The sequence below is a fragment of the Falco rusticolus genome, chromosome 11 (assembly GCF_015220075.1).
Source record: "Falco rusticolus isolate bFalRus1 chromosome 11, bFalRus1.pri, whole genome shotgun sequence".
Classification (NCBI taxonomy): domain Eukaryota; kingdom Metazoa; phylum Chordata; class Aves; order Falconiformes; family Falconidae; genus Falco; species Falco rusticolus.
Window position 1 is genome coordinate 6,170,247 of NC_051197.1, and position 22,068 is coordinate 6,192,314.

Sequence of the window (22,068 nt, forward strand, 5' to 3'; positions counted from 1 at the left end):
TTATCCATTACACTAACCAGTACAGTCAACATACAGGGTCTTCTGGACTTCTGTATTAGCTTTCAGCACTTAATTAAAAGTAATTCTAAATCTCTCATTTCTTTCTCTTCTGCAATCTCTCCGTGACTGCAGAGCTATGCTGCAGTTTTAGACACATCTAGTGCACAGGGCATTAGAAAGCTGTTCAACCATAGACACTCCTACTTAGATCGTGGAGGCTAGCCCCAGACAGCTAGCATTTCCATTTTGCTATTCCTAAATTTCCACAGCATGCACAAATACAGTGAAAGTATCTCCATCTGAGGATGCTGAAATTTTAATCTCCAGAGCTCAGAGTTACTTTACAGCAAGGCAGCAGGATGGCTTCCTTTTCCCAGAGTGTTGGCTCTGGCCAGCCAGCCTTGCCTCCCGGTATCCCGCTCTCACAGAGCGGAGAGGTGGGCAGCCACGTAGTACAAGCTCAAACCGTTGCACACGATGCAGCAGAGGTTGCAGAGGGAGGACAGAGCGTGGTAGAGGGTGAACTGCTGGGACAGCTGCCGGTAGCTGGGGTTGGAGGTGTGCAGCTGCCTGCAGGACTCGCTGGTAAACAGCCCGACCTCCTGGCCGAGGCCGTGCCGGTGCTCAACAAGGTGCATGTCTGCCGCGATGTCGGAGGTGACCTGCCCAAACCACTGCGTGTTCAGCACTGAAGCAGCGACACAAACGAAGAAGGCGATGATCTGCAGGGGAGCAAGGCCCGCTGTGAGCATCTCACACGTGGTGGATTACACGTCTACCCCAGCCCTTCACACACCAGGCTTGCTGCAATCTGGATGTTAACCCGTTTCTTTTAACTAGAGCTGTGCGTGGGACCTCATCATCATTTACAAACCAGTCTCAGTGGAGCAGAGGAAAGGATCTGGCCTATGGCCAGCTTGCCTTGTCAAGCGGGAGGCTACCTGGGTCGTTTGTTCATCGCTGAGCAGCTCGCTGGGGTGGTACATGGCAAACAGAGTCAGGTTGAGGAAGGCACAAGTGGAGCCAATGTGGAAGTAGTAGGGGAAGAGCTTGCGCTGGATGAAACCATAGGTGTGGCGAGGGAGGTGGCTGCCCATCACAAACCCTGCAAGGGGGGAGAGCGGGTAGGTCCTGGAGGAAAGCCCCGTCCCCTGAGCCTCCCATCCAGGCAGAGAGCTACAGCGGCACGCACGGACTGCAACCTACCAGCCACGAAGGTCACCCAGATCTGCATTCCCCAGGAGGTGGAGAGGAAAAGCAGGTGCAGCAGTTTGATGGTGTTGGAGGGCTCTGTGTCGGTCAGCATGGTGTCCTGGCTGGGGACAGGTCCCTTCATGTCAGCCGAGCCACCCCCAGATTCAGCACTGAGCTGCTGCTACTGCTGTCACCTTGATGGATGCAGGCCAAATGCAGTTTGGCTTCCTGAGCCCACTTATTCGGGAAGAGCTTGGGAGCTGGCACAGCCCCTTCCCAGCCCCACCATCACACACCTGACCCGGCTGCAAACCCCGTTCTCAAACCCCTTCTATCTGAGGGGCAGGGCACTGCGTCAGCACCCGGTAACCAGCCGTTTTGGGTGGACTTTCAGCAAAGTCCAGCCAAAGCCCCAGCTGACCCCTGGCAGCAGGAACATGCAAAAAGTCAATAAAAAGGGGGAAAGGAAAAGCCCTGAAAAACATGCCTGCCCATGCTGTGGCCATCAAAAGAGGCCTCCTGGCCAGGGAGAAGTCCCCCTGTTTGAAAACAGCGACAGCTTCTGCACACTTTAACCAAAGAGCCAAGCCTGGGGGCTGGAAGGAGCAGGGCTGGCTGCCGGGCTCACCCCACTGCCCCAGACCTCACGCTGGCACAAGCAGCAGTGGGTGGAAGGAGGCTTTGAAGGAGCTGCCTGCTCCGCTGCAAGGAGCGCTTTGGAAATCAATTAAAACAAAGCATCTGGGAGCAGCCCATCAATTCTGCCCCTTGCTTTATTCTTCCTCCTCCCCTTGGCCAGCCACCTCGGGGCATGAATTACAGCAGGGATAGCCTTGAAAGAGACACTGCCATCTAATTACATCCCTCTGCCTCTGCAAAACAGATAAATACACGCTGTGTTTTTATATATCAATTCCATGTATTTATTTAGGCATCTATAAAATCAGGTCTTCGAAACCTTTTCATGATGGTAGCATCATGTACTGGAGAAGGTGCTCGGGTCCCACCTGGAGTGCTGGTCTGTAAATCCCCAGCTGTCTTTGTGGCCTTTTCTTTGCCGAAAGCTTGGCATTTCTGGGATGCTTCCCCACTCCATCCCCTGGCAGCTCTGTCCGCTGCGTGATGGCAGGGGCCCAGGGAAGGCAGCCGTGGTCCTGTGGTGGGGCTTTGTTCCTCGCACCCCCCTGTGCAGGAAGGTAGCGATGGGCACTGCGGGCAGCCGGCACGGAGCCCTGTCTCGCCAGGGTCCCAGATCTGCCTCTCCAAATCGTTTGCCTCCGTGCAGGAATTAGCAACCGAGAGCAGCAAGGCAGCTGGGTGTTTTTGTACAAAAAAGCCACAGTTGGGAGGATTGTTCAGAGCAGGGGGTGACACCCTGCAGGGTTTTCTGATTTTTAAGGGAAAAAGAAGAATAGGGTTTGATTGCTAAATTGGCCCTCAGGCGGTGCATTTGGTGGGGAGGGCAAACAGGGGGGCTCTGGGAAAGGCTGGTAAGGGCAGGCTGCTCCCAGCAGGCTCCAATGCACCTGCCAGTGGATCCCTCCTCCCCTGGGAGCCAGCTGTGGGATGAGGCAGTTGGAGATGGGTGCTGCACGGATGCTCCGAGCCGCCCCGTCCTGCTGTCCACGCTCCCCTGTGCCGGAGGGCCAGCGGATCCGCAGGACTGCAGTTGTCTCCCAAATGTACATAAACCACAAGCTGCTTCCCACCGTTGCAGCTCTCTGTCGTGCCCCCAGGTCGCTCCTGCTCCATCACCCGGTGCCTCCAGGGACCCAGCCAGGCCAGGGCAAGGGCTGACTGTGGCCTCACAGCGGGAAAAAGCACAATACTTCAGGAGAAGGAGAGGTCAGTTAAAGTTTAATGTTCAGGCGAATACATCATTCCCTCCACTTAATCAAGCAGCAGCAATTTCTAACGATAAGTAGAAAGGATGGCTCGCATCCCGGTGATAAAAAGGCAGGATTGCTCTGAGTTTCGGGAGATAAGAGGGCTCCATAAAAATTGAATGTTTTGTACCATGTTCAGCTTGAGACAGCTTTATCTCGTGGTGATAGTGCAGCAGGGGGAGGTCGGGGCAGCGCCGTGCCAGGCCTTGCATGGAGATGTTTATGATCAGAGATATGGCAGAGATTAGGGGTTTATGGCTGCAGCCAGCTCCGGGAAGGGGAGCCACTGACCGGCGCCTGCGGTAGAGGGGCAGGCAGCTCCTTCTGCTTATAAACCGAGTGGGGAATTTGGGTGGCGAAGCACCTTTCTAGGGGCTGGGTGCTGCAGAGAGGGCGAAAACACCCTGTGGTGCCTGGAAAAAAACCCTGTGCTCATTTCTGGTACCCCACAGCCTCATCTTACCCCGAGCACAGCATCACCATTGCTTGCTTATCATGGTTAAACTCTGCAAAACCCCTCACTCCGGGTTAAGCGTACCAGGACTCTGCTAGCAAAGGCGAGGGCATGGCCGCTGTCCTGGGGCCACGTTAAATCTGCTGTGCCCGAAGCTCTGCAAGCCCAAGGGCTCCCGGGCTTGGGCTCGTTCCCTTCCCAGCAGGCAGCAAGCCTTTCAGAAACCTCAATGCCATCAGAAAACCTCTGGCTATGTGACACAGGAAAGCCTGGGAGGGGGCTCTCAGCACGCCTGTGGCAGAGGGCAGATGTCCCCTGGGGTGTGACTGATGAACAGCACTTCCACCGTCACCTGTGCCGCATTTTGGTGGCTTTCCTGGAGCATCTCAGGGTGAAGCGGGCTGGCAGCAAGGTCTTTGCAATGGTCATAACTCCATCCCCTGCTGCTGTGGATGCTGCTGTGGATATCAAAACAGCTCTGTGCTGCCATCAGAGCAGCTGGGGTAGGGAAACACCCCTGGAGGCACTCAAGTCATTAGTGCTCAGGGCAATTAGGGATGGGTATATCAAAGCCTTTGAGGCTCAGCGTTTCAGTATCTGCCTGCACCTATTCCCTGTGTCCTTGGCAGCCTTGCTCAGACTTAGGGAAACAAGGTTTGGCTTTGGCATTTTTTTTGCTTTTTCAGTGCCCCTGAGGCAGTTTGGGGTTTAGGTCTCAAGGTGTTGGTGCACCCAGTGGACAGGGATGAGAGGCAGCCCCTGGGTCCCCACCAGCCTGCGCTGCCCCTGCTGTGGTGGTAATGCCTCCAGGCAGTCCCCAAAAACCACTCGCACAGAGCACTGGCTGACACCCCCTGCTTCCACCTGAGCCCCAGGCAGCAGCTCTTGGGGCAGGTGACCCTGAGCAGCCCTGTCACCCTCCTCACCCAGGGACAGGGATATGGACCTCCACTCCACACTCACCAGCCATGCAGCAAACCCCTGGAGCAGACGCTCACCCAGAGCACATACAAATATTTTTTTCCTTTTAATGCACTTTTATTGCCACTCCTTCCACAGCCCCATGGGGTAGGATTTCAGCCCAGTGGGAGCAGGGGCTGTCTGCCAGCCCTGCCAGGAAGAGGAGCAGCACTGGGCAGCTGTGGGGGGAGTGGGATGCTCCGCTGGCCACCCCTGCACCGAGGAGGGGTACGTCACCCTGCCCATATCACTGTCCCCTCTCTCCCTTTGCTGCCTCAAAGGGAACCAGTTTCCCCCATAAAGAAATAGTAAAAAACAAACAAACTGTTTTAGGAAGACTTTGTATCGTATAAAGATTCAAGTAGTGTTAAGTGAACTAGAAAACCAAGTCCTGCACGTCAGCTTATAAAATTTCTAAATAGAAAAAGAAGGAAGAAGAAAAGGCATGACACATCAGCGCAAGGGGCAAGGTGGTACGGTGATGCCCCTCCACACCAGCCACTGGGGCCTCGCTCAGGCCAAAGCCTCCCAGGAAGCAGGGTCTGGGCGCCACCAACCCAAGTCCCTTCCCACCACAGTGGTGCCACCTCATCTGCCTGTCCATCCATCAGCAGGGGTGCCACGGCGCTAGAGGTCCTGCAGCCGCACGATCAGGTCCTCCTTGTTCTTCAGCAGGAACTTCTCACAGGCTTCAAAGGTGGCGCAGAAGTTGGAGGACAGTCCCGACACGTTGGTGGTGACATAGTTGAGGTACCCCGGCGTAGCCTGGTTGTAGTAAGCTACCTGCGAGGTACAGGAGATGGTTAGCAGGGGCACGTGCGGCGGGGAGAGCCTCCCCAATGGGGTGTGGGTGGCACAGCTCCATGGCACAGCCGCAGCATCCCACCTTGCTCGTCTCCTCTGACTCTGGCCAAATGCAGAAACCAGAGCAGAGCGTCTCCCCACGCGTGAAGCCAGGGCTGGCAGGGTGCGTGGGCAGCGTCACCGACCGAAAGGCCACCACGTAGGGGTCCCTGAGGAGGAGAGAGCCCAGTGAGCCGGCACAGCCCAGCCAGGGGGGACCAGGGGGTCAGGGCTGGGCACAGTTACCCCTTGCTGCAGGGTTTCCGTCGGGACGCAAGGATGACAAAGTCCTGTGGCTTGTTCTCATGGCTGAGCGTCTGGCTCACCACGTGGTAGATCATGTCATCGTTGTCTACTTGCTGGACAAGCACAGCGCTCCTGCGAGGCAGGAGGGGACTGGTCAGAGAAACCCCTCTGTGGCCCCCAGCCTGGGGCTTACACATGTACAGCCCACCGCCACACCCAAAATATTTTGAGGGACCCAAAATAGATGGTTTTTTGCAGCAAAGAGCAGCCCAGGTGGAGCCAGGATGGGTAAAGGTGTCTAGGAGCGGTCATGGCTCCAGGGCAACACTCTTGCTTCCAGGAAAGCTCAAAGGGATGTTTGTCAACAAGACATAAATTTAAGATGTGATTTTTGGAAAGGGCCAGGTGCCCCAGGAAGCCCCGCAGCACTCACGCGTAGTGGCTGTCCCACTCGTGCCGGCGCCGCAGGTCAGAGAGCAGGGAGAAGGCTCGGCTGGCGGCGATGTGGACCGACATCTCAATGCGGAAGGAGAGGAACTTGTCCTCCTCCAGCGTGTACATCCGCACCTTGGGGAGCACAGGGCACGGGCTGGGACACATTCACCACCGCCGAGCCCCCCGGTTGCCCACCCTTGGGAGGCAAGAAGCGGCTCGGGGGGAAGGGAAAGGGTTTAGTACCTTCTCCTTTTCTCTGGCGAGTACCCAGTTCGCTTTGGCTACGAGCATCTTCAGTGCAGAGACGTTGTTGTAGCTCAGATAAACCTGGGGCAGGGGCAGCAAGTGAGGGGCAGGAAGGAGGGGTGGGAGGCAGCGACCCCCCTGGGGCAGCACCCTACCTTGTTGCTTTGGTCCCAGGGCACGGAGAGCGGCACCTCGGTCTGTTTGCAGGAGACGAGGTATTTTCTGCAAGAAAGGCACAGTTTCCCTTACGGTGGGACACAAATCACCCACAGGCTGTCCCTGCACCCCAGTGCCAAGCTCCCCTCTCTTCCCTCCTCCATCCTCACATCCCGCTTGGTTTTTCTGCTCACCGGTCAAGCCGAATTTTTTTCCTAGCACTGGCTTCTCTGTACCTCCTCTCTCCATCCTGATAAACCAGAAAAACACATTAGGTTAATAGGAAAAGGAGGGGGGAAAAAAACCCCACGTGTCTTTTTGGGAGTGGGCAAAACATCCAGCAGGGAAGGGCTGGAAGGTGAAATCCCTTGCTCTCCGGCTGCCGTCCCAGCTACGCTGGCAGTGGTGGTTAGTGATTAACCGTGAGCTATTTCAGCATTGCCACCACGCTGTGATCAAGCGATGGGCACTGGCACATTAGGAAACAACCCTCAGTGCAGCTGCAGAGCTGCAAACAGCCACTGAAACACAAATTGCATTCCCTAGCATGTGCAAATGTCCCCTCCCGGGGAAATAAAACCCCCCAAAAAGCAGCTTATTTCAAAGAAAGCGCCAGTGCAGTGTTTTAAAGCAGGCAGAGAGGAGTTTCAGGGAGCCCGGCTCTAGCCCTGAAACGCTCTCCTGGAGGGTAGGAGAAGAGTCATAGTTTTTAAGGCATCAGAAAAATCAGGTAGGTGGGCATGGATCAGCCAAGGGGAGGGTGATGCCATCACTTGCTCTTGCTACTGCGTACCCTGAGGTGCACATATATTTGCTTCCCTGCTATGCCCGTGTGACAGATTTTCTTAAATCCTTGGATCCGAGCAAACTGTGGACTAGGATGCTTTGGAGGGTAAAAACAACTGAAGAGGTTGGCATTCTTTCCCCTGAATTACATAAAAGATGAGCTCGAACTTGCAGGCAATATTCTGTTAAGCCTTGCATGGCTAATATGTCTCCATCTCTGCACAGGCAAGTGGTTTATTTTATTATTAGTTATACCGAGCAATCAATTTAATTCACTTGCTACTGAGCAATTTCATTTCCGTCATCACAAAACTGCATTAATTTTGCTGTGAATCTGAGAACCTTTCAGGGCTAAGCGGGATTCCTGGGGGTCCCAGGGGTCCCATGCCAGCCCAGCCCATCCTTACCCCAGGCTCAGGTGCCACCATCGGCAGGGTGCGGGGCCGGCCCTCCTGGTCCAGCACCACAAAGGTCATGAAGGCGCTGTTGATGTGCCTCCGGCTGACGGACATCTCCTGGCCATATGCCTCGGCGCAGACCCCCACCTCCATGCTGGGGGGAGGGAGCGAAGAAGAAGGGGTGAGGGTGTGGAGAGCCGCTGGGAGGGTGGGATGTGGACCCCCCGTCGCTGGCACCCACCTGTTTTTGAAGGCATTGTTGACGATGGCTTTGAGCACCAGCCGGTCTCCCACCTGTGATGGTCCCCGAAAGTGGAACATCTCGATGGCGCGCAGCGTGGGGTGGGCATGGCACAGCCGGCTGGGGGGACAGGAGTTACACCCTGGCCGTGGCCACACAGCCCGGCAGCCCCACGCACCCTCCCCAAGCCACCCAGATCTGAAGAGACCCTAAAAAATATCAGCCCTGGATTTCAACTGCTAAAACCAGCCAGGAGAAGGGACAATATGCAGGCTGTGCTGAGCACGAACCCTCGCCCTGGGGTTCTCCAGCACGATGCACCCATGGGACTCCCTGTATGGCATCGCCCAAGGGTGCTGTGCTGGAGATCATCCCCCTGGAGGGTCCCTACAACCTGGCTGTGGCCTGACCCAGCCAGAGCTTGCCCCAGCTGTGTCCCCACTCTGGGCATGCCATCCCCCTCCCCCAAATCCCCGTGGGGTCACCTGGCTGCGATGGTGGCCACGTTCTCCATCCAGGCCATGATCTGCCCGCCGAAGGTGTTGCCCTGATGGTTGGCATGTGGGGGCAGCACCAGCTCCACGCTCTCCACCCGTGTCTTCTCCGCTGGCACTGCTGCGCTGCCGTCCCGCGTCTCCAGCTCTGCCGCAGTAGGGGGGACAGGAATCAGCGTGCCAGCCAGCCACTGCGACCCCTGCTTCTGGCACCCCACCAGTTCTCGCCTCCTCTCCCCATGGCCACCCTCCCTCCCACTGTATCAACCCCCGCTACCTCCTGTCTCAGGGTCCAGGATGGTGGGGCTGATCCCTACCCCTCCATGGCCAGGGCATTCCCAAACCTCCACGGGGATCACCACTCTTCCCCCACATCCCACTGAGGGAGGAGGATGTCACCGGTGTGTGTCAGGGCTATTTTGGGGCTGGAAGCCCAGGCTGCAGGACACGGTACCGGTTTCACGGGGGCTGCGGGTGAGGAGGTCCTTGAGGGTGTCCTTGTGGACCAGGCGCATACGGCGGCGCTCGGCAGCAATGCTGTGCTCTATCTTCTCCTCCTCCGTCTGCGGGGTCAGTGGCTTCAGCTTTACCTGCAAAGGAGACATGGACAGGGTGCAGTCCCACCGCGGGAGAAGGCAGGGCTCCTTCGGGCGCCGGTACGCACTCCTGTGGCTCTATACATCCCATCGTATGTGCGACAGAGCCAGCTGTGCTCCTCCTGGGTTATAGCTGCTCCTGGAGGGGCCAAAGGGCTCCTCAGACAGATAGAGACCCCCCGGAAGGTGTCACAGAGCTGGGGTGGACACCGATGCTAAGGAGCCATCCCGCAGTGCCGGGGGGGGGGGGGGGGGGGGTACGTCCCTGCCCTCCCCGGGCAGAGGAGGGCATGGCAGCAGCGGGCAGGTGCCCTCTGTGCCCAGAGCTGAGCTGAGAGCCTGGCACCCCGCAAGCACAGGATAAGGGATCACTGACCTTACCATGTGCTGATAGCCACAAAGCGATGGCACGTGCCCTGATGGAAAGCCAAGCCCCCACAGCCCCCAGCTGCCACTCACCTTGCTGCCGGAGGGGCCGCATGCCACGAAGGTGGCGTACGCCTTGCAGATGCTGCAGTGCTTCCCACTGCACAGGTCTTCGTAGCTCACTTGGATGCCCACCTGGGAGAGGGCAGAGCACCCCTGAGAGCCGGCTCTGCTCCCCGGGGACCCGCATCCCACCACGCACCCCTTGCCGGACCCAGCGGGAGGGGATTGACATGTGGGTTCAAAGCTGAGAACCGCAAAAGGATTCAGGGATTTTGCGTTTGGCAGTGGTGAACAGGCATGCGTGGCTCGCAGGGACGGGTGCACAGTGAGGGGGATCGGGGCAGGGGCAGGGGGAGAAGGCAGGGGGTGGCACACCAACCTCCATGCTGGAGTTAAAAGCTCGGTTCACTTTGGCTTTGATGTTGACAACTTGCCCGACACTGAAAAACAGAAAGGAGAAAGCATGTGGGGGTCACTGTGGTTATCCATCACACGTACTGGCACCAAGCAGCTCCCCACCGAGGTGCCATGGCATTATGGCCCATTGCCCGCTGCAGTAGCAGCTGCCTCAGGGACAGTGGGGACGTGCTGGGATGGCCAGCAGGACATAGGGACAGCCACCTGCAAGACGTGGGAGCCCACAGGTGTCCAGCTCAGTGGTGAGACGTCACCCCCAAGCAGCCATGTGCAAACAGGTCCCCAGGTCTGCAGTGCTGTCAGGACACCTGAGGGGTGCAGAGGTGCCCGGGGCCTGTTTGGCACCCCCTGCCATGCGGGCATGCATGCTTCTGCCAGAGCAAACGGCTTCTCCAGTCTCACATGCGCTGTCCTGCACAACAAGGGCACCCACGGGGCTGACCCTCAGGCCCTTGGCCAGTGGCAGCAGCAGCCCCACGGCTGCAGGCACCTTGGTTGCTCTCATCCCAACTCCTCTCCAGGGCCTCCCAGTGACAGACACCTTGGGATACTGGGAGATGGCAGGAGCCAGGATCCACCCAGGATCATTTTGCACCATCTCTTACATGAAACATCTGACAGCAAACTGCTGCTCACAGAGCCCAGGAGCTCTCCTCTGTGCCTTCAGTAGGCTTCAGAGTAAACACACAGACAGCTTCAGCTCTGCAGCCTAACCTGCTCCAGACTGGTACTGACCAAATGAGCAGCTTATTGGCAACACCGACAGCAAACAGTCTTTACTGAATGCTTTATTAAATCAGGAATATTCTTCTCCCCTGAAAGAGACCAATGCCAGAAAACTCTGGAAAAATAAACCCTATAGCTGCCACTGCAGCTTTGCACCAGGGAGGGCTCAAAACCAGAAGTGAGGAAGAGTCAGCACGTGCTTCGGCGCTGTAACTTCCCCCTTGCTCCCGCACATGACGTCTGGCTTCAAACGACCACGATCATCTCAGCTGCTTGACACGCTTTGCACGTTGGCTCTGGCTGGAGCAGGGGTGGCATGAGGCTGGGACGGTGCCTCCAGCCGTCCCCCGCCACGGCCCCCACGGCCAGGGGCAGCCCGGTGCCCACCGCAGCATGCTGAAATGTTAGCGGGGTTACATGCGCAGCCTCCGGTCACCCCCGGCCGTGCCACGTCAGTGGGGTTAATGCTCCCAACTCACGGCAGCGCTGCGTTAGGCTGGCTGCTCTAGGGCTGCACACATCCGTACCAGACACCGCTCTTCCCGTCCCGCTGCCCAGGAGGGTTTATATAGGGCTGGCTGGTGCGAAAAGAAAAAGCAAAATGGGGGGAGAGGGTTAGAGGGGATGGAAGCGGTCGCACGGATGCTCTGGCTGGGTTTGCAGTGAGGGCTGTGCAAGGGCAGGAGTCCAGGCAGGCATGTGAGCCCCGTCTGTCTATGTTACAGCCCCAAACCCACTTTATCTTCTCTCTCCTTACCAAGCGGTACAAGCCAGCGCCATAAAGGCCACAAATACCCTGGCTCAAGGGTATGTGCAGTCCTCCCGGGAGGCTGCACTTCCACGTGGCAGGGCTGAGAGATGCAGAGCATCTGATGCCCAGCTGGTGAGTTTTTAAGTCAGTGATGTTCTGGGGCCTTCTCTGTTCCCCCAAGCACCTATAGCTCCTCCCTGCCTCTCCCTCACCGTGGGAGGGTGGCAGAAAGCACAAACAGCCAGGCAAGGAGGAGAACAGACAGCAAATGCTGCTCAAGGCTCCTCTGCCTTCAGACAGCTCTGTGGGAAATCCCTGCCCCTTGCTCAGAGCATTAAGCTGGACCACAGCAAGTGGGATCTGAGCCAGAAGCAGCGCAAATTCCCTGACCCCTTGGAGCAGTGCCCAACTCCTCACTCCGAGGAGGGACAAACGCCTTGCGGGGCTCGATTTAATGCTCTGGAGCAGGGCTTGGGTCTGTTCTCCCACTCCTGAAACCCACAGGGAAAAGCTTCCCAGGCAGCGCTTCCCTGGGAGCTGGAGCCACGTGGCACCAGGCACGGACGGCACCCACTGAGTCCGCCTGGCACAGGGCATCGATCCCAATGGCGCCACCATTGCCAGTGCCACATGGGGATGCACCGCATCCCCACGCCACGGTTTGGGCACGCAGCTGAGCCACAGGGCAGTGGGCAGCCCTCCCAACCTCGCCAACCCACCAGTACCACGACGTGAGATGGTGAAAGTGGGAGTTCAGCATTTCCTGGGGTTGACGGTGAAACTCAGGAGTGAGTCAGACTTCCCGGCACCAAACAAACTGGCCGACAGCCTGGGACCCCAGCACCAGCCCTGGGCGCCCACGCTGGTCTCTGCCCCAGACCTGCACCGTAGGGAGCTGCCAGGCAGCATGGATCCTACACGGCACGGCTTGCTTGACCAGGACAACCTCTGGCCAGCAAGTCCCCAGGGCACAGGGGTGCCCAAAACCCCTCCACCAGCAGGCTGGCACTTCTGCCATCAGGCCCTGTGGGGACATTCATCAGTGCACCAAAAGACGCATGGAGCCCCCTGAGATGGCACCCAGGGGTGAGCAGATGGGGGTTATGGAGGCTCCGAGAGCTGAGGAAAGGTGGGTGCCAGCACCAGGGCTCACAGGGGCTGGCAAGGGCATGTAAGACCTACGCCTGGTGGGAATGGTCTCAATACCGGGAGCGTGCGGCAAACGAGGGCAGACCCCTGGGAGGGTGCCTGGCCCTCTGTACCACAACAGCTGCAGGTCAGGAGAGACGTTGTCCCCTGCCATGTGGCAGCCCAAGGGGCTGTGTGCATCAGGGTGGGCACCTCTGCAGGGGCAGCACCCAGAGGGTGCCACGACAAGCTTGGGAGGGGATTTTGGCCGGGTGAAGTTCAGCTTGGAGCATCTCACAAAGCGATGGGCAGGGAGGTCCCACCTCCCCCAGCAGCCGGTGGGTGGCTGGCTGGCTGTGCCCCACCACACGCCAGCCACCCACACTGCCGCTACAGAGGCACGATTTGCAAGATTCAAGTTTTCCAGAGCACTAAGTCAGAGCTGTTTCTTGAACAAAGCCAGGGAGGAGCTGGGGTCAGGGGAAATACCGGGAAGCCAACCCAGTAGGGGCTCCCCAGGCGACCAGACAGCGGATAAATCAGAGCAGACAGTCGGTCCGCAGCCCTGCAGCGGAGCCAGAGCCTCAGCCCCCGGCTGCCCTGCAAGCCTGGCACTGTCACCGCATCTCCTCCCCTCCCCAGCATGCTGCTCCCTGCCCCAGCCCCAGCCCCACCGTCCACGTTGCACTCGGCAGACTGGAACAAACCCACCCTCCCTCCCCCCCATGCCGCGCTGAAGAGCGGAGTATTTACCTAATGGTATGCTCAAAATAGATATCATCCATGGAAGCCGTGACGCATGGGCAGCCGGCATGCCTCTCGGCTGGAAAGGAAAAACAAACTGCATCAGCAACCTGCAGCAACACGCTGAGCATGCGAGGGGCACACTCATGCCTCTGCCCCACCGCTGCTGCCGCGGGGCTGGTGGCACCAATGAAACCCAGGCTGGCATCCCCTTCCCTGCTTGTGCCAGCCTGCCATGTTTGCAGGGGACAAGAGGGGGGTTTGGGGTTTCTCCACCCCGTAGCAGTGTGGGCTTGCAGATGTTCTAAGGGTTGGAGGGTATGTTATAACCAGGAGGCACGCTGCCCTGCTGTTTGCCTTCCTGCAGTGCTTTTGGCCACTGCGGGGATGCACAGGCAGCTGATACCATCTCCCTATATACAGCAAATATTTTAAAGCTGCCCTGCCAGACCGGCTTTCCCTTGGGAGTCCAGCAACCTCAAACTGCAAAATTGCCCTGGGAACCTCATCAAACTGCAAAATCGCACCTGTTTCCCTGCCGTAACCTCCCCGTGCCCAGCAGCTGGTGGCCTGCTTGGTAGGGCTGCATGGCACACTTGGAGATCTGGTGAGCTCCATCATTTCTTGCCGAGCAGAGCTCAGCCCGGTCCATCAGAGCTCAGCCCGGTCCATCAGAGCTCCCCGGCTGCTGGTGGGGTACTGGGGATGTCACTAGCCTGGTCTTGCCATGCCCTGTGCTCCAGGCAAGGAAAAGGGCAGCATTTTGGGAAAAGCAGGTGTTGATTTTGATCTGTGCCCAAGCAAGCGTGCATGCTGCAGCACACGTCTCCTCCCCCTCTCGTCCTGCTCCCGTTTGCTCTCTAATTACTCAGCAAAATGGCATGACGCAGGTCCCCAGCTGGCGTCAGCTCCCAGGGACGATGCTGGACCGCCCAGCACACTGCTGATGAGCTAGCTCCTGGGGACACTGCCAGGTCCCTTCCCTCCCGGCCTGGCAGGACGATGGCTCCGGTGGGAGGGGATGGCTTACCGGAGAGGCAGGCAGCCGTGTCGATCCACTTGAGCAGCTGGCCGATGCTGAGCTCGCCACGGTGGTTGGTGTGGCAGGGCAGCACCAGCTGGCTCATCTGCACCTCGGTGGGGTTGCGGGCAGGCGAGGGGCTCGCCATGGCCCCCGGCACCTCCTCCTGCTCCCCTGGCTCCCGGGCACGCAGCAGAGAGGTCGAGCCCTGCAGGAGACAAAAGCTCTGTTTCACCCAAACGGGAGGAAAATCCTCTGAGAAAACAGTGACCCATGCAGCCCCCTCCCTAAGCAGAGCCAGGGGGAACCTCAGCCGCAGGCACCACTAAATCCCACCCAGCCCTCACCAAAGACATGATGCCTGCAGCCAAAAGGAAGAAAAAAAAACTCTAAAAAGAGCTCCATGGATGATTGCTGCAGGTTTCCAGGCAATTTCCATTCCTTACGGCCCCACTGCTTTCCCCTGAAAACCATGCAAAACCTCTCCTGAAGTCAATCAATTCTATGGGGAGGAATTTTGCTCCCCTGACAGCTTCATTTTTAGGGTACTGCAGCAAAGGGTGTTTTTGTGCGCCCAGGGCTGGGCACGCAGCAATGCTCCACACCTTCCAACAACATTCGCCTTTGCCAAAGAAACACCAGAAGTAGTTTTTCCTGTCTGGTACAAGCAGAGGGAGGGGGAAGCATCCTTGGTTTGGGGTTGTTCACACAATCAGGTACGCTCCTTGCTGGCTTTGCAGGTTGCTGGGCACAGAGCTGCTCCTGCCTGTCACCCCGGTGGGAGGCGAGTTGGGAGACAGGGGCTGGTATTGTGACTGTGTCGGCAAGAAAAATAGCTGATTAGATGTCAAGTGAGCCGCGTTACACAAGGGCTGAACTCAGTTAGCCTGGTGAGTAATTGAGGAGACACGAGGAGCTGTCTGGGCTTCGTTACAGCCCTTCCTTCCTCTTTCTGCTCCCCCTGTGGCTCCTGTTCGCAGCACTTATTGCGAGAGCCCCGTTGCAGCAGCTTCTTTGCCCTTCGGATTGCCCAGCTTCTTTTAAAGATGGGTTTATGCTGAAAGGGAAGCTTTCCCGACTACCCTGAGCTCACCGCCTCTCAGAATAGCATTTTTCTCTAGCAGGTCTAACCTCTGTTTCCATAGCTACTGGTACACGACATCCCTGGAACGGCACAAACCTTGGCTTAGCAGAGAAGGCGGCAAACGTGGCAAGCCAAGCCTACGGCCAGGGGCCCCCCATCCCACAGCGATGCAGACCCCCAGCCACCGGAGCCCCTCCAGCAGGCTCCAAAGCCCTTCGCAAACCTCCCGGGATGTTTCCCAGTGTGCCGAGGTGCCTACACAAGTACCAGGGAGCTATTTCGGGAAGCCAGCAGGCTCTGGGGTACGAGCCAGCAATGCAAAGAGCTCCAAAGCCGCCTGCTGCAAAGCGAGCAGCCAGCCTGGTCGGAGCTCCCGCTGGTCGTTTTCACGGTGCTCGCTGTTTCTAAATTTCAGGGGAAAAGCCGGCACCCTGTGGGAACAGCCCTGACCCCACGGTAGCCAGCAAGAGGCCAGGGATGTTGGTGGGGAACGCCTGGGGAGCACATGGCACCGGAGCCAGTGCAGGGCTGTGAGCAGCTCCCGGCATGGGGTGGCATCTGCTGGCACAGCCTTGATTAGTGGCCACCGGCACAACGGGGATCCCCGGGGTTAGTTGCACAGCATAGGGGGGTACCTGGAGGCCATTGCAACAGAAGCTCAAGATTTCTTCAGGGACTACAATATTCTCCTTGACCATTTTTAAAAGACACCTGGAAAGGAGAAGAGTGGCTCCGGTTACAGCAGGACGGGCAGAGCCGGGGGCACAGGATGCCCGCGGCTGACTCCTGACAGACGAGGCAGCGTGCGTGGCAGTTGCCGGGGCACTGCCGTCTGCTGTAGTCACCTGCACTGTCCCCACACCCCACACTGACGTCCTATCCCCGGCCACCGGCCCCTTGCCAGCACCTATCCAAGGGGCTGCCGGAGCCGACACAGAGAAGGGCAGAGCCAGGGCTGTGCCTGCCATTCCTCGGGGGTCAGGTACGGTGCTCGCCGGCTGTAATGGAAAGAGTCCCAGCTATTCTGGGGTGCTGGACCAAACCTTGGGCACAGTGCCATGGCTCATCCCTCGGTCAGTGATGCTGCGTCAATACTTTCCGTGGTGCTACATGTGACAGAGGGCTGTGTCTTGAAGCTCCCCTGGCTGGCACGGTGATACTGCCGTGGTCACAAGACAGCCGGGAGCATATTTTTGGAGCAGGCAGGACTCACACTCTGTGCAGGTGGTACCGGGGCCAGCAAATGGGAAGCGCCTGTTGCCGGCAACGCCGCCGTGCCCTGCTCTGGCCCCTCTGCCTGTGAAGCCCTGGCATCCCCCAAGGGCACCATGTGCCCTTGGGTGCCCACGGGCTCCCCGGCCACAGGCAGTGTAACCGGGTCCCGGCTGGACACGGCGGTGGCATCATAAGAAAAGGCAGTGTGACAGCTGCAGCAAAAACAAGTGGAAGAGGCTTTATACCTACAGTTTGCTTTTAAGCACTACACTGATGGGCTGTTGGTGTGCCCCCAGCTGTCCCAGCAAACATACCTCTCCCACATGGGTCCGGCTGGGCTGCCAGAGGTGGCAGCTCACTCCCCAAGGCGCAGGACTGACCGATTTTGGCACAGGGTCTAAAAAGTGCAAGCTGCAGATTTGCCTCCTGCACCATCAGCCCTTCACAGGAGCTGGCCTTGGGGCACCTCATGGCACGTGTCCATTGTGCCCGTTACAAAGTGAGGTGCTTGGAGCAGCAATGGATGCAAGTGGCACTGCTGAGCCTTTCAAAGCCTCCCATTCCCTTCCTCAGAGGCACCGGGCTTTGCTTTCCTCAGCTCCTCCACCTCTCCAGACTTGCTGTTGAGGCTTGGGAGGTTGCTTATGGCTCACCCACCCATGCCACAAGTTAGTCTCCTGTTGAGCAAGACAGGTTTGCTCCCCGGGTTTGCTTTAGTGTGGGCACAATGCTGTGGCAGTGGCAGGAGGTGGCCTTGTCGCACCCCACAGCCGCAGCAGCCAACGCTGGAGGGCACGTGGCTGGGGCCATACCTTGGCAACCCAAACCTGCTCATGGCTCTGCAGACATGTCACCTTGTCCTCTGCCCTGGGTTAGCAGGAGGGGAAAAAAAAAAAGAGCCGTCTGCCTTGCATCCATCCCTGCTGCTATTTCTGAGGCAGCCCCAGCCCACGCTCCCACCCTGGAGTGCAGGGCTCTGCCTGGGGAAGGGGAGCACCCTGGCCACGCGTCGCCAACGCGCTCCAGAGACCCAGAACCATTCAGCTGGTGGGTATTTATAGAGTATTCAGTTATCTAAACTAAGCGAGCAAGTGTCTGTCCTCATTAAAATCTTCAGCCTCACTCAACTGTCACATTTTTAAAGCTGTTGACTGATGCAGCCCTCGGGTCACCATGGCAACGGGATGCAGTACCCAGGCGATGATGCTCTTACTCTGTCACCCCTCGAGTGACCCACTTCTACCAAAAAAAAAAAAAAGTTTGCATTAGGAAAAAACACCCTTCCAGCAGATTATTTTTCTTGCCTCCTGCCACGCTCACTTCCTGCACTGCCGAAGGCATAAGGAGTCTACAGAGCAAACTGGGGGAGTGGTGCAGAGCGGGGGGACACCCCAGCAGCTCCACAGATACTGGGGGAGAGGAACCCTGTGGCACCCCACTGCTCTCCTATACCCTGGCGAGGAGCTGTCCCGCAGCATTCAAGCACCCACAAACTCCAGGGATGCTCTCTGCCGCTGAAGCAGGTGCTGGCCTCTTGGGAAATCACCAGGAAACCGCCATGGCAAAACCCCCTCAGGTCCCACAGCCCCCAGGGGTGATGCTGGGTGGGGATGCAGGAGAGCGGTCGTTCCCCTAGACCCTTGAGACCACGTGTTTGCTTTAACCATCCACACGCAGCGGATGGGAGGGAGGGATGAAGGTGAAGCCAGGGCAAGGGTCCGGCTGTGGGGGGCTCTGAGAAGAGTGGGGCAGCCTCATGCCTCAAGCTGCCCCCGCCTGCCCTCCAGAGCTCTCCCACCATCCCAGTGCCACTTCCCGAATGCCTAACCTGCGTTTTCCATCACCTGTCTCTGGTCTCCTACCCCTACCCCAGCTCCTCAGTGCATCCTTACCCCTCCCTGGGAATATATAAAGAAAAAAAGGGGGTAGATGGGGAGAGGAAAGCAGCGACAATGAAGTTCTCATGGGGGATTATTGGTGTATAATTGAGCAATATCCATGGTAACAAGCAAATCTGCACACATTAAAAAATTAACCTGACCTACTTTGAGAAATTCTGCCATCTCAACAGGGCAGTGAGGGCTCTCCTTCCCCCGAGACCCGGCCCACCAGTCCCAATGCCTGCAGCGGCAAAGCCCCGGTGCTCCCGGGGATGGGACAGGCAGGTTTCATGCAAGGGGAGATGTCCCTTCCAGCAGGACCCCCACTGGCGAGCGGCAGGAGAGATGCCTGACATGGCTCAGCTCCATCACCCCACGCCTGCCAGGATGGAGCAGGGTCCCCAGGACAAGACCCATGACACTTGCCTGGGTGCGGGGTACAGGGTGCCGGCTCCTTTGCAGGGCCATCAGGATGGTGGCCCCGCTGAGACAAGAGGGACTGAACCGCCGGGTCCTGGCATGGTGAGAAAATGTGGCAGCTCCCCATGGCAGGTCTCAGTGGGACCCCAGGAGGGCGGGGGGATATTTTTGGGATGACACATCATGCTTTCCCTAAGGTTTCACGGAGCAAAGCGAGGCATAGGGCCAGGAAAGTGCAAACTGAGGGCCAAAGGCAGTGTGGGGTGGTGCAAGGATGACTCCCCTTACAAGAGGCCAACTCTTTTAGACCCACCACCCATGGGAAACCTTCACGCAGGGTGAGTGCAGGGAGGACTCCTCCAGCCCCCTCATGTCCCTCTCCGCAGGTTGGTTCAATGCTGGGTGAAGCATCCCCAGACCTGGCCCTGCCCACAGCCCACAACCCCATCCATGCCCAGCTGCTCTCCGGGGCTCCTGGGACACTCCCGGGAAGGCTGGTGCCAGTTTGCCGGCATGGGGGCAAAGTCCTCCCAGGGAGTGTCCCAAGGGGAAAAGTTGCCCTGGCACTGCTGTCTTCAGCCCAGGGGGAGAGCGAAGCCCAAGCATCCCCCTGTTACAGCTGCAAACACCACCAGGGCCAAAATTCACAAGTGTGGGGACAACCAACAGCATGGCCCAGCCCAGGCACCTTTGCCCTACCACCCACGGCTTTCCCGAGGAGGAGAATGCCATATCATCGAGACCAGCATGGTTGAGACCGCCATGGTTGAGCCCACCAAGTTGGAGACCACCATAGTGGATATCGCTGTGGTTGAGACCACCGTGGTTCACACCATCATGGTGGAGGCCACCACAGTGGAGACCACGATGGTGCAATGGTCTCCACCTTGGTGGTCTCAACTGCAGTGGTCTCAACTATGGTGACCACCGCGGTTGAGACCACCAGGGTGGAGACCACCAAAGTGGACAGCATAGTGGTGCAATAGTCTCCACCCTGGTGGTCTCAACCACAGTGGTCACCACAGCTGAGACTACCTCAGTCGAGACCACCACCGTACAGACCACCACAGTATCGTGCCACCCACACCATCTGGCCACCCACGCTGCCCCAGCCAGCCCTGGCGCATCCCTCTGTCCTCCCGATGGTGCTGGCATTCCCGGCAGCCCTGTGCCCACGCTTCCCAAATATCTTACCCCGCTTTTAAGTGAGAAAAGGTTGATTCAAGCCACCCCCCCTGGCACCCCTCCCGGCACCCCCAGAAAGACCTGGGGCAGGGCTGACATTGGCTGCTCTCGCCTGCTGTCCCCATTGCAGTCGGAGGGTGCCACATCCCCCTCGGTGAGCCACCAGTGCTGACCCTGATGGTGCCACTGCAAACTCCAAGGGCAGGAGGGCATCACCCAGGCCAGCCGGGGGGGCACAAGGGGCTGTCACCCCACATCCTCCCCCCGGCAGAGCTGCCCGACGCCAACGCAAGCCAGGACAAGCCACTGCTCCACCGCCAAGTCTCCACCGCAGTGCCAGATGCTGGCTCCCGCTCACCCAGCCCTGCGGTCCCCCCGCCTTGTCCCCATCATCCCCAGCTCCCCCCCAGCCCTCACCTCAGCCAGAAGAAGCTGAGCATTTGCAGGCAGCGGCGAGGCGGCGGCTGGCTTGGAGGAGAAGAGTCCGGACACCTGCGTGCGCGGCCGGCACCGGGCGCGGGCGTCAAGGCCAGGGCTGGCACAGAGCCCTGGGACAGGGCCAGCACACACCCCCTCCCGCTTCCTGAAATATAGTCATGCATAACTTTTCTTAAGGTAGCGCTTGAGCAAATGTGCTTTTTGCCTGGAAAATAGCCGGCACTCCGGAGGTTTGCTCTGGATGCTCCGACAGGAGCGAACATACCGGGCCGGCGGCAAAGCCGGGGAGCACGGTGGGAGGCACCGGCACGTTGCCAACCGCTCTGCGGAGCAGGGTGCTGCCGCTTCCCTCCCATCTCTGCCCAGCGAGCAGCCCCTGAGATGGTGTCCTGGGTCCCCTCCACAGCCCCACACATCACCCCCTCTTCTCCTCCCATCAGCCCAGCCATGGGCACGGGGGTGCCCGGCTGCTCCCCCAGCCCACTCAGCACTGACAGCACCGCATCAGCACTGGGCTCTTCCCCTCCCCAGTTAAACCTGCCTGAAAATATTTGTTTTTTTCCGCAGAGCCATGGTGCTGACACTGGGCTCACTGGCTGGGAAAGCTTCCACAAACTTCTCCGGAGCCACTCCAATCCATGCAGCTGCTCCCTGACCTGCTGCCTTCTAACAGAGCTTATAAAAATATTTTTTTTTAATAACAAAGAAACAAAATGCAAATTGCCGTGTCACTGCATTAATGATACAGCCTCTTGGGTTTGACGAAGATGTTGTTCCATTTGTATTAGATTTACGTGCTTTTATAAGTGAATCTTGGTAATCGACGTACAAGAGTTTGATCAAAGCTCCTTGCAGGCACAGGCAGCACAAACACTGCCGTTGGAAAGCCGGCAGTGAAATACTTAAACAAATTCAACAGGTCATAAGGCCTTTTTCTTTTGGTAAATTAAGCACTGGAACAGAAGCACTGGCAGCGGGCACTGAGCATCACTACCTGATGTGGCGGGTGCTGCCCCTGCAGCACTGGGGCTTCAGTGACCCCAATTTTAGGCTGGACGTGGGAAATGCTGATCAGAGCTGATCAGTGTGAGATCACTCACAGAGTGCAGTGAGGCGGGACACCTCGGTACCCCTGTATGGGGATGGAGCTGGTGGCCCAGCCCAGGACGGTGCTTGCCCACCAAGGGTTGGGAGCCTTTGGGGGGTGGAGGAGGCAGCACTGCACCGAGTGATTGATCCCAGCATGGCGATGGAGATTCCCCCCTGAAGATTGTTGCCCCACTTTGCCCAAGGACTTGAACCCCACGGAGCATTTGCTGCTCAGCTCCTGGCATAAAACCTGCAATTCTTCATCGGCTTCCTGAGAGCAGGGAGGGGGCATCCGCTCTGCCCCGCACAACCTGTTCTGTGTCCCACAGGTAACGCTGCACACCCAGATGCGATTAACTCCGACCGGTTCGGAAAAGAACTTTTCCTTTAAGACATTTTCCTTTTTTGGAAGAGCAGATAAGATTATTTTTCAGCAGGATGGTTTCCTACCCGCTTGCAGCAGCCCAGGTGCCCCAAAGAGCCAGATTGCAACAAGCACCCTCCAGCGGATCTCCCCACCTTTAGCACGGAGGCCCCTTGCCAGGAAGCTCTTCAGGGATCTCTCCCTCCCTCCTTAGGACTGTTTTTTTCTGCAGCCAGCGACTA

At 58.1% G+C, this 22,068-nt stretch overlaps 2 protein-coding genes across 5 annotated transcripts; both read right to left on the reverse strand.

Annotated features, from left to right (window-relative positions):
- Positions 1-290: 290 nt before the first annotated feature.
- TMEM205 (transmembrane protein 205) lies at positions 291-2,078 on the reverse strand. Its single transcript, XM_037404151.1, has 3 exons — positions 1,207-2,078; positions 942-1,105; positions 291-722 (listed from the first exon to the last, which is right to left on the reverse strand). Exons 1-3 carry the CDS (start codon positions 1,334-1,336, stop codon positions 423-425), a joined length of 594 nt encoding a protein of 197 aa, XP_037260048.1. The 5' UTR covers positions 1,337-2,078; the 3' UTR covers positions 291-422.
- A 956-nt stretch (positions 2,079-3,034) lies between these two features.
- On the reverse strand, positions 3,035-20,462 carry ACOT11 (acyl-CoA thioesterase 11). 4 transcript variants are annotated; one of them, XM_037404152.1, is made up of 17 exons: positions 20,353-20,462; positions 15,871-15,946; positions 14,161-14,359; positions 13,140-13,209; positions 9,744-9,804; positions 9,395-9,496; positions 8,794-8,929; positions 8,331-8,487; positions 7,846-7,965; positions 7,614-7,758; positions 6,615-6,670; positions 6,420-6,486; positions 6,262-6,345; positions 6,017-6,150; positions 5,584-5,715; positions 5,381-5,507; positions 3,035-5,277 (listed from the first exon to the last, which is right to left on the reverse strand). In XM_037404152.1, exons 1-17 carry the CDS (start codon positions 20,373-20,375, stop codon positions 5,122-5,124), a joined length of 1,845 nt encoding a protein of 614 aa, XP_037260049.1. In that variant the 5' UTR covers positions 20,376-20,462; the 3' UTR covers positions 3,035-5,121. The 4 variants fall into 4 exon arrangements, with proteins under 4 accessions (XP_037260049.1, XP_037260051.1, XP_037260050.1 ...); XM_037404154.1 differs by lacking the exon at positions 15,871-15,946; XM_037404153.1 differs by lacking the exons at positions 14,161-14,359; positions 15,871-15,946; positions 20,353-20,462 and adding exons at positions 11,035-11,085; positions 13,658-13,889.
- Positions 20,463-22,068: the final 1,606 nt, after the last annotated feature.

Coding starts and splice junctions, on each gene's coding strand:
- TMEM205 (XM_037404151.1), bottom strand. CDS start 1,336: ATGAAGGGACCTGTCCCCAGCCAGGACACCATGCTGACCGACACAGAG. Junction 1,106..1,206: donor CTGGGTGACCTTCGTGGCTG/GTAGGTTGCAGT, acceptor CCCCCCTTGCAG/GGTTTGTGATGGGCAGCCAC. Junction 723..941: donor GCGATGAACAAACGACCCAG/GTAGCCTCCCGC, acceptor GCTCCCCTGCAG/ATCATCGCCTTCTTCGTTTG.
- ACOT11 (XM_037404152.1), bottom strand. CDS start 20,375: ATGCTCAGCTTCTTCTGGCTGAG. Junction 7,759..7,845: donor AACAATGCCTTCAAAAACAG/GTGGGTGCCAGC, acceptor CCCTCCCCCCAG/CATGGAGGTGGGGGTCTGCG. Junction 5,716..6,016: donor GAGTGGGACAGCCACTACGC/GTGAGTGCTGCG, acceptor CCTGCCTCGCAG/GAGCGCTGTGCTTGTCCAGC.